General features: G+C 42.0%; 1 protein-coding gene across 3 annotated transcripts in view; it reads left to right on the plus strand.

The window, feature by feature from the left end:
- The window catches only part of PARVB (parvin beta), a 65,730-nt gene that overhangs the window by 18,838 nt on the left and 28,788 nt on the right, over positions 1 to 18,104 (plus strand). For 2 of the 3 annotated variants that reach the window (XM_059816480.1, XM_059816482.1), the window contains exons 2-4: positions 5,654 to 5,743; positions 8,629 to 8,699; positions 17,022 to 17,124. In XM_059816480.1, coding sequence (XP_059672463.1) covers positions 5,654 to 5,743; positions 8,629 to 8,699; positions 17,022 to 17,124 — 264 coding nt within the window. Of the gene's footprint in view, positions 1 to 2,935; positions 3,031 to 5,653; positions 5,744 to 8,628; positions 8,700 to 17,021; positions 17,125 to 18,104 lie in introns of those variants that run through there. The other variant, XM_009808728.2, reaches the window with a different exon arrangement.

Raw genomic sequence — 18,104 nt, forward strand, 5'->3', positions numbered from 1 at the left:
CACGTGGGAAGTGGGAGCTCCAGCAGATACTTGATCTTTTATGCAAGGGTTGGCTGCTTCATCAGGGGGATTTGCCCTATGGCCACGTCTCACCTGAGGTGTGAGTGAATGAGGGTCGTGTCACTGGTCTGAATGGGGTAGAAATGGTCTTGAATGTGGACTTTCTATTTCGCACGTGGTTGTCTGAACTCTTAGGATATAAGTTGCAGGCAGGTGAGTCACTGTCTGAAAGAGTGCAGCTGGTTGCAGTTTTGTCTCTGGGAAGAGCAAGGAAACTTGGGAAGCAGTAAGACATTGGCAGCAGGAAGAGAGCTTCCCGTGCAGTTCGCGTTACATGGTCATTGCACGTTTCCCGTCTGTGCTGCTCCAACCAAAGAGGATGACAAAGTTAGTTGAACAAATCATCTGTACTGGAGCCAAGGGTAACAAAGCAGTCTAATAGCTTCCAAAGTTAGGGTGTAATCATGAGATGAAAGTACATCATGTGAAAGTTGTGGTCAGGCAGCGCTGGGGAGCCAGCTCGGCACTGGTTGAATGTGAAGGAAGGCACCATATCCAGAAACCCGTGACTAGTGTCATGACAGCTGCTGCTTTCCACGGGGTGGGATTCAGCCTTGCAGTCAGAAATAACTAGAGCTAAAATTAAGTAGCACTTACCATCTGTTTTTGTAAGAGGCAGAGGCTTGCGGTCAATTTTTTAATAACAAGGCAGTGAATGGTAAAGACTTAAGAGGTGAACTGTGCTGTTGTTGATATATTTTAAAATTACACTAAAATTATTAAGAGTGAAGGTAGAGAGGATCAAAATGTTGACATCAGCTTGCTCTTTCTTATAAAAAGGAGAAAGCAGGGACATCTCTTCTTTTTGCTGTGCTCCTGCTGACTTTAAAGGCCATTTCCTGACTTGTGTGAAATCCTCGACAGCTCTGGTGGCACTTCCAACTTTCTGCAGCTAATTGCTCCTGTTCTCTGCAGTTTGCGTGTAATCCCATGCACCGAGACAGCCTGCCTGCCTTACAGATGTAGTGCTGTATAGCACGTGTGTATGTGATCCACTCATTATATTAATTTGTTTGAAAGGCCAGCAGAGCTTCCAATGTGACTAAATCATGTTGACTGCTGACACTGCCAGGAGACTGTTAAAACATTGGAGGGCTGCCAGGAACCCTTGCTGCTTTCCTGGGGACCAGTAGAGAAGTGACCTTTTACTTGTGAATTTAAATTTCTGGTTTAGGGAAATACTCAGGGTTTTTGCTGAATGTCTTGGCCACTTGCCCATCCCTTGTTACATTTGGACTTTGCTAGTGCTGGCTGATGAGGTACTGAAGCGGTTCGGAGGACTAGTGCTGCCTGTTAATTGAGGATCTGCTCAGAGAGGAGATCTCCAGCCGGAAAGGAGGGAGGCTATAGCAGACATCTGGAAGAAATCATAGCTAATTCTGCCAGATACCTTTCCAAGGCATCATCTTTCTGTGCCTGTAGTTACACCTGACTTGTCCTGTGTAAGTTCACAGCTGAGTCATTCAGACCATTGGCAAGTTTTACGTTAAGGCTGTAACCATTTAGCAGAGTCTGTGTTGTGGGTCAAGGTGGGGGCAAAATCTTTTCGTGGGCAGGAGAGCATTCCCTGGATGCTGGGGCTGGTTGTACGAGTTCTGCTGGCATGTCTGAGGGAGACCTCTGCCCTGGCATGGCGTGGCGTGCCAGCAAGAGCAAACAAACTGGCTCGGAGCAACAGATACAGGAAAGGTTCTGCTGGAGGCCAGCCTGGACTAAGTGATGCTACTCCAGCCTGTACTCAATTTCCTACCCCTTCCTGTCTTCCCCTGTTGCAGGTTTCCTCTGACTGATCTATGAAATGAAATGATCAGGCTTTAGAGAAAGATGCTTTATACAGATCTCATTTAGAGAGCAAAGAACCATGCCAACACAACAGGGGAAGATGTTTCCTGTGGAAAGGGGAGGGGAAAAGACTGGGCAGGTGGAGGGCAGGCAAGGAGCAGTAGTACCTCATCTGGGACCTGCCATGACTATAACCTGTTGTGCAAGCGCAGTTCTGCTCTGCCAGTAAAATGCCCTCTTGCATGGATGGCTTGTTTGATGTAAGGATCTGGTATAAATCTTACAGCAAAGCCACTGCTGCTGATACAAGGTTGAGGAGGTTGGCGTTTGCCAATCGATTGATATCCATAATCTTTTACAATACCTTTGGGTTTGTGAAAGCATGGGCTGAAAGCTATTCTTCATTGTAAATTTGCATTAAAACACCTATCAGGTGCTTCTCAGAAATGTACCTTTTGCTCCATCCTGACTATTATTTTAATTGTCTCCACTTGCTCGTTTGTGGGTTCTCTGTTTTTTTCCGGCGTTGTGGCTCAGTTTCCTTTTCCTGCTTCTGTTTCTTTGCTCAACAGTGATAAGTGAATACTGGGGGCAGCGAGCAGGGAAAAATCCTCAGCAGTTGTTCAAGCGCAGCATGAAAGGGTTCTGCAGTGCAGCAGGTGTTGGGGATACCCTGGCAAATTTATATTCCTGAGCGCAATTGCTTCTCTGCATGCTGGCTATTGCTCTGTGAACCTGTGTGTTCCTGGGGCAAGCTGTTGCAGTGGGCAGCCTGACTGTGCTTTGGCCAGAGGGTGGAGATGACTTTCTCAGGAAGCTCCTTGCAGAGAAAATGCCATCTTTGAGGTGCCCGCTCTTAGGCGGCCAGCAGCAGGCTAAGGGAGGCACTTGGCTATCTGCAGAAGCGGCAAGGATAGGGAGGGATTCCTGGCTGGGAATCCATGGCCAAGCGCTGCGTCCTCGCTCCCGGCCCTCCCCGCACCTAGCAGCTGGGAGGCTATCTTAGTGCCTCCTCCCGTGTCACCATGCCCGAATTAACGTAGGTTTGGCAGTCCCGAGGTGGCAGCCCCTTATCCAGTTGCTGCCGCTCCTTCAGCATTCAGACGGCCCGTGCGGTTCATCTGTGACCTGCTTGTGCTGCTGGGGCCGGGATGGCAGGGCTCCTGTGTAAGAGGCGCAAAAAAGGAGGTAGGAAATACTACGTTTCTAGCAAGAATATCTTCCTAAGCTGTCTGCCTAGGACCTGATGTATGGGCTCTCTGTAAGCAGGGCTATCCCTGGGCAGCAGGCTTTGGGAGGCTTTCTGCTGACATAGCCATGCGTTGCTGGTAGCGCTGGGAGAGGATGTTTTGGTCCTGTGGGATCTGGCCCAGCCACGCTGGATCTGAAGTCAAGTGTAAGGTTTTATGTGGCTCTTCGTGTCATGAGGGATGGGGGCTTAATACACAAATTCATAGTCATGTTTTCTTTCAGTTTAGTAAATTGCTCAGAACCGAGGTATTTTTGTTAGGGAGAGTGGAGATAATTTTTATATTAAAAAAAGGAGTAAGTTTATAATCCTAATTGAACTTTTGGGAATAAAACTAGTTTAGCTGCATTTAAAAGTATTCTGGCTTGAAATGTACGCAGCATTTTGTTTATATAGCATACACCGAAGACAGTACCATGTATTCACTGCCCAGAGGAACTTAGCAGCTCTCCTCTGCATTTGCAGAGCATTAGGAACAGTGATGCCCAGACCTTACTGATCACTTGGCATTCCCAGAATGACAGCAATGCTACGATAATGAAAAGAGTGTTGCATCTAGAAACAAGGCTGGTACTTCCAAAAGGAGTCTGATTTAAGTGGAATTTGGACATTTATAGTCCTAGCAGGGTTTTAAAAATCTTACTTGTCATGTCCAGTTCCCACACGATTTTTCTTGTGCCTCCTGGTGGCTGTATTGCTATTGGCATCACAGTGTAGGAGCTGCTCCGGTGAGGAAGCTTTAGTTGGGCGTAATGCAAACAGGGCTGGGTAAGGTATGCCGTTAGAGCTGTTTTGGTCTGTTGCATGAAGCCTCTTAGCTCTCTGACTTTTGTTTGGAGAGTTTTCCAAGAAAAGAATGAGTGCAGAAAAGGGGTAATTAAGAGTTTCTTTAATAATGGCATTTATTCAGGAGGTTAAATCTCAGCCAGCAGACATTGTATTGTATTTGCAGTTGAGAATGCTGTTCTCTTCCCTTCCCTTTGCAGAAGGTACACAATACAGAAAGCAAGCTGTGCTTACTGTTGGCAGCACCCCTTGCCCCAGGCTTTGTGCCATGATAGCTCTAACCAGCTGCTTTGACATGGTTCTCAAAGGTCTCAAAATACGAGACTGGGGTTTCTTGCTGCAGAACATAAGACCAGCATCTCATAATTGAGGATTTTAGTCATGTTCAATATCATGCTGTGAACCAGAATAAAGTAACATCTTGGAACTGCAGTTAAGATATGTGGTAACTTATCTTTTAAGCACCTCTTTCAGGTATCCGTGAGAGAAGGAGTGGGGATTGTAGTGTATTCTTATTCCCTGTCCTCCTCTGGGGCAGTAGGATCTATGTGTTTTCCCCTTCTATCAAGGAGGAAAAAAGCAAGTACTGATGGAGGCTTTTGTAACCTTTGCAGACTGCATGCAAATGATTAGCCTGTGGTTTGATTTTCCAATGGGAAAGGGGAATAGTGACTGTACTTGAAGGAAGTGCTTTTTGGGATACTGTGACTATTAGTTAGCTGTTCCTCCTTTTCTTTCCCCAGACAAGTTTGTCTAGCAGAACTTACTTCTCTGGAAGTCCTTGCTTTTCCCTGAAAAGAGTATGGGACTTGGACCTCTCCCAAAGGAGGCTGCAATACCACTAATGCTGTCACAGATGATCTTAGCCCATTCTAACACAGAACTGTCACTGAATAGACGGGGCTGTTACGATGTCTTTGTATCTCCTATTTCAAATGCATGTATTTCAATAGCTCGACTTATAAATAATCGTTATCTGAGTTTAGGGAGAGATGTGCCTTGGAGAGTGTAAAAGTGTTATAGCATTGCTAGTACTTTTCTTACTGTCAAGCTCTGTGAAGATACTAAAGAACTATTCAGTGCTTGTCCTCAAGTTCAGTTCCTCCCATGTGGCAGGACGTAGGAAAGTATTTTAATATCCATTTTATTGATGAAGGGTACTTTACTGACTTTTCCAAATGACAGTTGTAGGTTTAGGACAAGAACTTGAAATCACGGATTCCATATTTGTGTTCACCAGACCATGCTACATCTATTTTTAGCCAGCGGCAATGCTAGAATTAAATACGCTTTCATCTTTATTGGTAGGTCTCCCTGGGATTCTCTGAGGCTTTTAATAAGGCCAATAGCAAGTTGCAGTTCCTGGTGTTCTGCAGCTGGAAAAGGTGGTGATGAGTGGTGGTTGTGCTATCAGAAAAGGAGTTTGTTTTTACAGTTTGCTGTCTGCTCTAGATCTGGGCTGTCCTGCAAAGCTCACACCCCTTCCTTCTGGAGAAACAAGCACTCTGAGGTTGCTCTTACCACAGAATTGGGTTTCTTGCAAAATATTTTCAGCCAGTTGTGTGGTGGCTCAGTTTAATAAGAAGCTATAAAAGGAAGTTACTTTGATTTTATTTTCCACTGCAGCTGCAGTTCTTAATTCCATAAACTGTGGGCCCATTTTGAAATGGATCTACCAGATGTTTTCTCTTATTATGAACATCATCTTCAAACCCTACATATCTGCAGACTTTGCATTTATTACAGCCTTTCTTTCTGTTTTTTCTCTCTATTCAGTGAGTGACCTCCAAGAAGAAGGTAAAAATGCTATCAATGCACCAATGAACCCAAGCACCGTGGACATCCATCCAGAAGACACGCTATTAGGTAAAGTATTCATGCCACAGACCTCGACTAAGAGATTATTAATGAAGGTGGGCACTGTGACCCCGTATCCATTGCTTTACTGTTGAATGTAGATTGCTCAGTTGAAACTGAGAGAATTGGGCATGAGAACTGAGAACTGTTGCATGTCACTTGTGGACTAGAAATTAGAAGGGCTAAAATGGAGTTTGAAGAGCAGTGCCAGCTATGCAGATACACTTAAACTAGGTAGTTTATGGGAAAAATTGACTTGTTCAATGAATTGGCAGAGAACTTGGGTTCTTCTGTGATAATCCTGAAAGTAGATAGAAAGCTGAGGTTTGCAAAGAATTAGATGGAAAGTACTGCTGAATTTTTCTGCTTAAGATTTACTTCAGTTCCATTAACCCATAGGCCAAGTGCATCTCAGACATTCTTCTTTGGTAAGGAAGTGGTATCTTCTCTGTCTATATGTATATAGATGGGGAACTGAAGTGCACAAGGACCAACCCACAGAAAGCCTGTAGCAGAAGTGTGTTTGTCGTGGCTCCTGTGGAACTCTTAGACTGCCTTGTCTCAACGTACATACTACACTGTTATTAACTAGTGGATGCCCTGTTCCTCCTTGGGTTACTGCTGCCACTTTGCAAGTGGCAGTACAGCAAAATGGGACCTGATACTGAATGAACAGATGAGCATTTAGGCTGCTGAAAATAGTAATTAAATGTGATTAGGATAGAAGTATGTAAAACAAGCCATGTTTTATAGAAAGAAGGTAAATATTCAAATTCCTGTTCTCTCTGTTCCGCCCCCCCTCCCTGAGTCCCTACAAGAGCAACAGCATAATATAATAGCAAAAAGTGTTTAAAACTTGTTGGAATAAAACACTTCTTTCTTTCCTGGCCGTATGTCTCATAATCTACAGAATTAGCTGAGCAAGCTGTCATGGAGACAAACAGTAAAACAGTAAATTAAAAACAAAAAAAGTGTTAGTCATTTAGATTTTCTGATTAGAAGAGTAGTAGGAAATGCAAAGTGCTATTCTGCTGAGACATGGGCAAAGTGTTGATTGCTCTGTGTATATGTATGGATCAGGAGCGTCTCCAATGACGACTTCTGGGTACCACTAAAGGTGTGTATGTCTTTAGAAGATGCAGGACCACTCCTGGAGGCCTGTTGTGCAAAGACGTGGCCACCGGTGAACCTTAAGCAAAGTTCTGTGGTGAATCATATACTGTTATGGGTCAAATCTTGTTCAGGGCTTCAGTTAGCAGTATTTTGGGTGTGTAGTGGGTGTCACTTCCTTATGACTAGACTGTCAGACTCATCCTAGGCAGTAATGAGGAAGTAAAGGAACAGGGGAAATAAAAGCAGCAAAAGAATTCATTTTTTTTCGTAGGTTTATGGAAATTTGTCAAGTATGTTCAGATAGCAGGGCTGTACTTCTTTAATAAAGATAAGGGGCCCTGGAAAATACTGAACCCAAATGTCTGGGTGAAGTCTAAGGTAACAAGTTAGATGGTATAGTCTGTCTTGTGTCAAGGATGTGCGAGTGTTGTGTTTCTCATCTGACAGCAGTCTAGGACTGCAATAGGAAGTGCACTGTAGGTTGGTCATTGTCAGGTTTTGAAGGGTTCCTCTATGCAGTGTGGCAATGGCCTGACCAATGGTCATACCGAAACCCCTCCTTTGTGGTTGTGCTGGAAGGAATTGAGAAATCAATAGGAAAATAGGATTCCATATGCTCTGTCTAGACTCAACTAAAGGTAAATCCATGGGTTTTATAAATAATTATTTTAGCTGAAGAGATGTGGATCTCCTCATGTAGCTGTGACACTGTCCTTGTGTTTCTGTTGTGTAGTAGCCAGGGTTTGCTCTCCACTGAAAGGAACAGATGTAACCTAGATCACAGCTACCACTTGGCTACTAAAGGAGCTAAAATGAAGGGTGCACGGAGAGATCTGCTACTTGAAAGCAAGCACCAGAATTTAAAATACAAGACTTGCTCCAGCTGCTTCCTAAATACTGGTATCCGTATCTACAGTAGCATGTAAACATGCATGTGATGCAGGTGTCTGTATGTGCTGCTGTGAAGATAATTCTGCCAAAGGTGGTTTGATTGTTAGCCTTACTGAGCTCAAGTTGATATTGCTACCAACATTTCTGTATCAAATCATCCCTTCTAAAAATTAATCTTTATATTCATGCCTCTTGTGGTTGTCCTGCTGGCCATTGGAGAGCATTTCTCACATCTCTCCATCTCCCAGCAACAGAAGAAATAGAAGACTTTACACTTGAGAAATCTCTCTTATGTTCTTCCCCCATGCACAAGTACAACAGATATAAATTGGGGTAATTTTCATTCTCCAGCTTAACCAGAGGTTAAGGAGTTCATGCACTCAGGGCCCATGTGTGACCACATTTCAGGGAACCAGAGAGCAGAGGCACAAACTGTCAGCCCAAGTCTCAGCAGTTGCACTGAGTGTAGTGCCATAAGCTTGCTATACTCTTCAAGATGATGTAATTTGGGACGGGTGTTTTCAAATAGAAATTAAATTGAGGGAGAAAAGTAGTTGACTGCACTTTTTGGCATGTTAATATTAACATGCCCCATAGGGTATAGAGGATGGTGATTTTCCTGAAGTATTCTGCATACAGCAGTGTCTGAGCTGGGGAAGGTCAGTGGAAACAATCTTACTTTAGGGAAGTTAGGGCTGTGTTATCTTTCTGTGTGTCTCTAAAAATGCCTAACAGTTTGATCATCAGATATTCCTGTGCTAAGAGGATGACTAGGCACTGTCATTTCTTGATCAGATGACAGGCCACTTCATGATTAGGAATTGTTGCAGTATTTCAGCAGTGTACATTTGAAGTGGATCTCACTAAAGTTTCCCGTTTTACTTGGACAGAGGAGAATGAGGAACGCACTATGATTGATCCTAACTCAAAAGAAGACCCCAAGTTCAAAGAGCTGATCAAGGTAGGAAATCAGTATTTTGTTCTTCCTTAAATCTTTAACTGGTGAGCCGGAGTCATTTACACGCTGGTTACCATGACCACATTTGAGGAATAACAACTTGTTACTGAAGTATATCTGTGAAAACTGTGGTCATCAATAAGGTAAGGCTAAAAGTAACAATGAGAGAAACAAGAAAAGGCTGAATGTCAGAGTGATCATGGTAGTTATGGAGTAAAGTTCCATTGTCCATTTATATCCTTGTGATTATATCAGTGAGGATCAGTGCTTGGCTTGAATCTACCTGCAGTCACTGCACATAAACCTAGGTTCCTTCTGTTTATGAAAACAGGGAAGGAGCTTTGGAAAGCATTAGTGAGATTTCAGGAGAAGAGTAGGACTGAAATGAGCAAGGGCATGGCAGGGGGCAACGAGGAGACCTCTGGTGTTATAGGGAAGTTGGAACTGAGATTCTTTTTGCCCTATATTCTATTGGGTTTTTTTAAAGAAAAGTCCTCAGCTTACCTGCGTGCTGGGGCGGGGGCCAGGTTGTCCTCAATCTGTATTGCCAGTGGAAACACCTGCCCGAGGTGTTGATAATGGTGTTCCCAGCTGTGCTGACGTTAAGTGTGGCTTCCTGCCTCAGCAGTGCTCATAATTCCCGCCAGGTATGATAGAGGATTTGATCTTGAGGGACTAATGTTTAGGAGAACTTTTTCTATGCAGTAGGTCATTGAGGTTAACATAGTGAAAGCTTGAGCAGGAAGAGAAGGGATGGCAATTCTGAACAAACGTGATCTCTTTCCAAAAAGCATTTGTGCTTGTGTTATACTTCCCGCTACACTTCCTCTTTATTATTTTAAAATTATTTTTAAAAAATATTTTTGTTAGAAACAACAATGCAGCTGTAGCTGGGTGGGTCTGAAAACTTTGGACAGTGTATACTGTTTCCAGATTGGGGGGTGAGCTGTGGCACATTCCTTTCAGGAAACTTTGTGCACCCTGGCTGCACACATATGCTTCACAGAATGCCTTAGCAAACTGCCTACCTGGTAGTACATCTTTAAAACAAGCCCAGTGATCTGTTACTAACACTGCAATAACATGGTTGGGATTACAAAACCACATCAAACCGAGTTAGGCAAGGAGCTGTGCTCAAATTTCTTTGTTACTCTAATTCACCTGGAATACATTGTGGTTTCAAATTAAGTGAATTTGCACATTCTTTCTTTGTTAGTACCTAAATTCATTAATTCTCTCAACAGGTACAGTGGTCTTGCACCACTCTTTGAAAATGTACTGTGGTTTCTTTGCTAGTGGAGCAGCGATATTATCATGAATAGTTCAGCTGAACCAAAGTCACTGCAGTGAAGGAACCAGATGCACTCTGTGGTGCAGGAGACTTGATACTGAGATCAGAATTGCCTTTAAATTGGGAATTTTGCCGTTGAATTTAATATGAGTTGGTGAGTCTTCTCTGGATGTCATAGTCTAGCAAGGCTATATTTTCCAGTTTAAAAACCTGAAAACCTTCTGGAGGAATGAAAATCAGGGTTAGAGCAACACTCGAGAACGTGTCTGAGTGCTTACAGCGCATTGCAGAATCAGGCTCTGGTTCACTACACCAGTTTACACTTGCATGAAGAGAGAGTAACGTATTACCAATTGAACTGGAGCAGCTGGTGCAGAGAACAGCTTGTAACTGGAGATTGTTTCCTTGGGATCATCCTCAAAGGAGACATGTGTCCTGTAGAGTGCCTACTTGAAAATTATGTCATTTAGGTAATTGCCAATCATTTGCATACCTCTCAGCAGTTGAGAGTTTTTATAGAGATTCAGCTAAAGAAATATTTAACACTATATTGGTGTGAATTCATAAGGCAGGGAGAGGTTTGAATTATGTTGGCAAAACCTATTTTATGCCACAGAGTTTGGATAATGCAAAAAAATGAGCAATTTATTCCTTGTTTTCTGTTATTCAGTGGTTAATGACATTTTCCAAGAGCCGCAGTGCTGGATAAGAATTGGCCATGCTAAGTGCTACACAGCAGCAGCCAGCAGAAAAGGCTGCCTGCCCCACAGAGCTTGAAATGAAAGATCTCCACGGACTAGTGAGGAGCGAGGAGCTGAATAGATGGAGGTTTTTATAGTTCAAAGTGGTTTTCTTTCTTTTCCGCTCAGAGATGAATGTGTCAATAGCAGCAATAGAGCCTCATGCCTTTTGAAATTTGGCAGTATGACTTAGTTTCATTGGTGCCAGCCCAAATCTCTTTCAACACCAGAGTTAGACATACCAGTGGTTTGCCATCATTGATTCTGAGTGTTTCTGTTCTGTCAGTCACACGCAGTTGGGTAAATGGATCTCAGTGCAAAGAAGCAGCAGAGATATCTGTTGCTGACACTGCTTTATTATCCCTTTGTCTCCACAAAATGTTGTTTTAATTTCTGCAAGCCTCATGCCATAGGAATTATATGCACAGTGGATTCATCAGTGCAAGCTTGTGTGAGCGTTTGGAAGTGATTTTGACAAGAGCCGTTGTAACTCTGGAGAGACAGATTGTATAGCATTGTGGTAACATGGAGAGACCAACAGAAAAAAAGCCCAATGAAATGCCTCATTCCTCACTCTTATTAAAGCAAATATACAGTGAATCCCCTTGTTGAAGACTGCTTAGTTGAGGATGCTAAAATACCTGCTTTAAGTCCTCTTGCATGTATGAAAATCATCAGGAACTAGAATTATGCCTCAAAGTGTTGTTTTTTATCATCATTGACGGTATTCTAAAAATAGTTGGACGCAATTTGTCAATTATGAAGCGTTCAACTAAGTTCCCTCTGTGGCCAGCAGCCTTTTTTTCCTCACTTCATTTGCTCTGTGTGTAATCAAACACAGTTTGGTACATGGCTGAACAGAGGTAAAGCTGAAAATTGAGGTCAGGAAAAGAGAGATGAGTTATCATTTTATTTATATTTATGTATAAGCAATTTGTTCACAAAATACTCTATTTCTGGTGTCTGAAATGTCTGAGCTTATTTTACTCATTGCCCAATTATTTGTCAAGTGACAAGTGCACAACTAACTTAAAGTAAGTGTTTGAATTATAAGTTTGGGCTGTTTTGTGATCGGATACAGAGCTGTCCTTTGATATATTGTTTCTTCTTGTACACTTCAGAGTCAGGTTTTTAGTCTACATGTTATTGTGAATGTTTAAAATTCAGTTTCCATTGATATATAAAGTTCCCTTAGTTGGTCCATGTCACTAGTTGTAAAGGGTGTTTGGGGATTCTTCTAGCTCTCCTTTGAGTACTTAAAAAAAAAGAGGCTGATCTATGTGTGCTTTCCTTGTTGTTCATGTGTGTTTGTGTATTGGGTGTAAAGGTGGAAAGAGTCTTTTTTCCCCCTTCTGGTTCAGATATGGCTGAAGGGTAAAAGTTTCAAAAGCTTCATTGCTGGTTGTCATCCTAAACATAGAGTTAATAGGCTGTAGGAATTGAGTCAGTCTTTGAAAAGATACTTGAACATTTTACTTAAGTGGCAGATTTTCTAGGGTTTTCTCATATATTTCTGTAGGAAAAGTATGAAGAAGAGCTTCTACTAATTGAATCCAAAATTTTAGAACAGCAGCTTGCAAGAATTGGGTCCCGTCTGAAAATGCCTTGCCTTGACAAAAGACAGCAAGTCACAGTTGCAAGATGCTTTCCCTCCCTGCAAAGACTCCTGTAAGATCAACTGATAGTGCAGCAACTTTTGGCCTTTAAAGCCTCATCTAAACTTAATACAGATCCAAACACTACTGCTCTAGATACTGCCTGAAATGAGTAAACATTCTCATTTGTAGTAAATCATTCACTGTCCTAGAAATTATCACCTTTTTCCATGTCTAATTTTAACGCTTTTTAAAATTCACTGTGGTGAAGAGAGAACCAAAATGAAGCCACTGCCCTTTTGGTAAGGTTTCATGTGTGACCAGATGAAACCATGCTTCCTAAATGCTCCATGGTCTTGCTTTTGAAAACAAGAAGCCTTCTCTTTGTTTACAGGCTGCCAGTGCTTTGTGCTTAGTCAATAGTTTCCGGGCCTGAATATGAATTTTTAATATTAATTTCCATGCTCAACCCTGAAGCCAGTTAAGCTTTCATACCTTTGATCTCTGCTTCCTAATTCTTCCAGAAGTCAGGGGGAAAAGGGTCATTGAAATCAGGGTTTTCTTTCTTTGCTGTTTTTGGTGACTGGGCTTCCTGTTTTCTCATTGTGTCAGATGTGTTCATGTGTTTTGTCTTTTCATTTTGTTCAGTATTTCTCTTACACCTGTTATTTAATGCAGCAAATATAGCACGAGCTTAAAAGGCAGTATTGAACTGCAGAAGTATGAAGTGCAGGCACAGAAATGAAGGGATGGGTAGAGGAGTATGAGACCAGACAGACCGAAGTTAAGCATGTTTTCACGCACAGGAAAAGCTCCTCTGCCTGCACCTTCTGTCTGCTTCCCACCATGTACTCTATGCCTGTATCAAGCTGTTTAAATTTCTAGGCATTCAGGTTATTGAATATTTTCTGCTTCTGTCTTTGCCTGAAGGAGCAACTACAAAGAACTGGAGAGCTGACTTTCCGTGAGCAGAGAGTCAGAAAGTATTTCTGCATGTTAGTCATTCCAATAAGCAATATGGTGCTTTATTTCCCTTGTAAAAGTTAAAAAGAATATTCTGTGCAGAAAGATTTTTCCAGGCTCCTAATTAAGACACAATCAGGAAATTAAGAGGTGGGACAGCAGATTTTTGGAGTTGCTTTCTTTGTATTTTAATTACAGCACTTGCCAGTCTTCAAGGGCTGCTAAAAAAAAACACTTGGATTTTTTTTTTTCTTAAATATAAATTGCAAATTCATTTTTTCTAGCAGAGCTGGAGTTGTAGTCTGAATACTAAAGAAGTTAGAATGTTCTTTGGGATATTTTTCTTTCATTCAGGTGCTGAACTATAAAAATATAAAAATATCTACGACTAGACCTTGTTTAATTTGTATCTCTTTTATGTACTTTTTTGCCAAAATTTTTTCAGGGCTAAATTTCTCTGAAACATTTAAGTAACATCTAGTGTAAGTATGTCCCTTTTTTAACACCCTGTATCGAAAGCCACTTTGTGATTCCTGTGTACGTACACTCTTGGAAATGGGATGTTGGCTCCTACATTAGAAGGTACTTCCAGACTTTTGTTTTTAATTCCTTGGCATTTTCTAGATTCTGACTTCAATACCATTCAACAAGGACAGACAAAATAAACGGTTTCCAATAGTTTAACAACCCGAGTCTTCCTTTAACAAAGCTTCTGAGGACTTTTGGAAATCTGGCGTCTTCCTATAGGACTTTTGGAAATCTGGCATCTTCCTATAGGGACTGTAATGGGATCTGATTATCAAATGATAATTTCAGCTGAACTTCAGATAATTTTTGAAAGTCTGCTCTGTAAATCTCATGGAAGACCTAAGTCTTCTATGACTTTGATTTCTTCAGTTGTTTTTCTATTGATGTCTATGTGTGTCAAGCTTGTATAGTTTTGGAATTGGGCAGTGACCTTATTGACAGGCTTCGAAAAATCTCTTTCTAGATGATCCGGGACGAGAAAGTATCTTGTTATTTAGGATGCACTTTTCTGTATCACTGGTGAACAGTTTTCAAGGTGAAAGATGGTATCCCTTTGTCTTCCAGCTGTGGTAATCCTTTGCTAACTTGGGTAATGTCTCTCTCCAGCCCTTTACCATAAATGTCCTTCTGCCCCCTGAAAAAGATTGAGAGACAAGAATAGCCGATTGGAGTTTTCTCTCCAAAAGTGGTCATGGTGCCCCACCTGCGGAGCAGAGCTCTGCTGTTTTATTTAGGCTGCATCTTCCTGCATTTAAGTTTTGCTGGCTATAATCTCTGATGAGCAAATCTTGGTTGGGGTTTTCAAAGGAAATCCAAAGGTTTCATGCCCTATGCCAGATGATAGCTGACATGTTACGATTTTTTGAAAACCCTAGCTTTAAATCTAGAGAACAAGGACTGGGCAGGGAGAATTTGCTTGATCCAGAGGTTGCTGAAGAGGCATCCTGTGAACTGCTAGAGGGTGAAACACAGGAAGAGCCATTGTCTTGACATTTTTCTCTGCCCATACGTGCTATATATATCAGGCTGTGTGACATAGAAGGAAGATGGTTTCCAGGGCATGTTGAAGCATATGTCAGGAGACAGGCTTCTCAGCATTGCTCCTGTGCCACAGCCAAAGTGAGAGGATGACTGTACCTGCCAGGGCACGGTGCTGCAATACCCCTTTCAATCCAGGACCCCAATTGCCAGGGGCAGCCGGTGCACCAGCAGGCTGGGCTGCTCAAGCAGGAGCGCAGTTGTCAATGCGTTGGCAGTGCACGCCATGAAGGTGTTGCAGGAGGGGAGCGTGAGGCAGGGGAAGGAGAGGGAGAAACTGTATGATCCTCCTCCCCAAGAAATGGCATTAGGGGGATGTGAGAGTGTGCAACAACTTGGTGGCATGTGTTGGAACAGTGGCGGTAGCTGTAACCACACAGTGGAGGCCATCTGATAGAGGGAACGGCCCAAGTGATAGATAAGGTTCCTGCAAGGTCACAGGGGAGCAGTGGGGCAATAATACCGGTGCAGAGCACATCCTTGTATAGCCACATCTGTCTTCAAACGTCACCTCTACTTTTCCTTTACCTGCTCCAGAGAAGACCACTTTTGATAAAAGTTGCTGATATTGACAAGTGAATAACTTATCAGAAGAGCTTTATTTTGAAAGAAAGCTCTTCAGAGGAGTCATTTTTATTACTGAGATTTTTCATCCCTCTGGGCAGCTTAGAGGGCAAAAGTGATTTACAGATGTGAGCATTGATGCTGATCCTTGCTTTCCATGAATTGACTGGTTGCCATATCACCCAGCTAAAATTTGCCGCTATTTTTGGAGCTGAGTTTCAGCCCTGCACATTTTCAGAATCCTTTGGAAGTACTAAAGATATAGATTAGAGGTACATGAAGCATTAGTGTTTCATGTTCGGATTGTAAACCTCTTCGTGGACATTAAGGCTATCAAAACTTACTTGAGGTTGGTAGATTCAATGAACATCAGTAGCCAGGCTGAATTACTTAAATGTCCTTGTGACCAACATATTCAAATGCTTGTGTTTCCTAGGATTGCCAAGGTGGGTGTTTTCCAGTGCAAGCCTGTCTATATTTTTTTAATTGGTTTTGTTTCACAATCTCTTGTATATTAAAACCCCAAAACTTTCTTAGCCATCGTGACTGCTGAGAAGAGGCAGAAGTAAGGGATCTAATCAGAAAGTGAATTTAAAGAATCCATAATTTTATATGAAGCAAATTAAAAACCGCAGAATTTTTAAATGAGGCTCATTGTGTTAGGTGGCTCTAGTTAGTGGATTTTGCATATCTATGTTTGGCAATACTCTTCTGCTCTTACAGAATGAAGGATTTAGCAGGATTTAACATTGCGTCTCTTCCCACAGAACTATATTATTTTTGTGAAAGTAATTTAATTTTCCAAATAATAAATTGGAGGAAAGCAGTACTGCCAACTTCAAACAGTCAAGGCTGTTTTTCCTGTAACTGTTTGGAAATTATTATCATTGGCACATGGAAAATTTAACTTGGTTCCTTTTCTTTTTAAAGTTTCTTTATGTTCATTCCTGTTTTGCAGGTGAATGAATGATTTTTGTAGTTACGGTAGCATATGGGGACTATTATATATGTTGTAGAATGGATATCAGGCCCATTTGACCAAAATTTTAATTCCAGCCTTCTGTATTCTGCGATAGCTTAAGATAAAATGCCTTTTCCTGTTGCTAATGGCAGGGATCTGGCTAGTGGGTCTGTTTAGCTCCTCTTAGTAGGAGCGTTCACTCTTTCCCCTCTGCAGCTCTTCTTTCTGGCACACCACTCACATCTATTCAGGGTAAAGATCATGGTGGGAGTGTGGGACTGTTGTCATCTATTGGCAGGTCTGCTGTTCACGTGAAACAGGTAAGACGTGAGTTTGGGGATCTGGAGAACATAGATACTAGCAAAGGTTATTGTTGCAGAGCTGCTAGTTGCTACTTGCTTTAGAATTGGTGCAATAAGGAGACATTTTAATGAGGAAAAATAGAGGGCACTAAAATTGCCATGCTGCAAGAGCTGAATTAAAAACAATAGAGCAAAAGCATCTCTGTCTGTTAATTTCTCTGTAACTTGGAAATGTATAAAAATGGTTACACTTGCTCTGTTTTATATTCCTGATTACTGCCTTGAATGGAAGGAACATACTTGAGGATTTTTAGACATTTGCCTACTTTTTCTGTACTTCCAGGTTCTAATTGACTGGATTAATGATGTGCTGGTGGAGGAGAGAATCATTGTCAAACAGCTTGAAGAGGACCTTTATGATGGGCAGGTGCTGCAAAAGCTGCTGGGTGAGTTCACACAAGAGAAGGCGGCCCCAAAGACTGGAAAGGGCACAAAGTTAATCTCTTCCAAAGCCGTAGACAGCAGCAGGTCTGTGCCGTAACTCACCATCTCACCAGGGATAGTTTGTTTCACCAATAGCTACAGTGTTAGCTTCTCCATCTGTTCTTCTCAGGCTGTCTGCTGAAAGGGGAGGAAATCCAGCTGATTTCTAGGTATCTGTTTCATGGACTAGGTATAGTCCAGATAGCTGAAATATGTGGCAGAAAAAACATTAAGAGATTCGTGTTTGCAGTGGGGACCAAGCAGAAGGCATGTGGTCCAAAATTTTGTCTGTAGAGTTTGCTTCTGAAAGCTTTTGTGCTGAGAGCTTTTTTTTGAGGTCCTGATAGAATTACTTTTAGGGGAAAAAATGAGAAAAAGAGAATGCATGGCAGCAGGCACATACTCATAATGTACACTTATGCGCGAATGATTCATGAAAGGATAGGCTCAGTTAAGCAATTGTGATTTTGCAACCCTGTTACATCTTTGCAATGTGTGTGTTCATGCAAAAAGCACAATGGAGAAAACCTTATGAAGATGCAGTGATTTATGGGGGTGCTTTTAGAAAACAAAGAGAATTGAAGCTTCAAGTGCCATTGTAAATCCACACTGTTTCTTGGAGACAGATAATCAGGCTGCTCTCAGTTTACTTATGACATGTTTTCAAGAGTGGGCTGGGATGTGGGATGTATGTGTCAGTGGGGCAAGAGTACCTAGTGGTGCTAATTCCACTGGTGCTAACGGATGCTGCTTACTGAATTTTCTGCACAGGCCCCTTAAATAACAGGTCTGCGGCATTTTGGTAAACATCACAAGCTTTTAAAATTGGTTAACAACAATTAACTTTGTCTGCAATTAAAACTCCTCAAAAATAACTTGAGCGATAAAACAAGAGTACTTTGAATACTGCTCGGTTAGACTGCAGCAGGGACCTTCCGGACAT

Source organism: Gavia stellata, chromosome 4, assembly GCF_030936135.1.
Source record: "Gavia stellata isolate bGavSte3 chromosome 4, bGavSte3.hap2, whole genome shotgun sequence".
NCBI classification, from domain to species: Eukaryota; Metazoa; Chordata; class Aves; order Gaviiformes; family Gaviidae; genus Gavia; species Gavia stellata.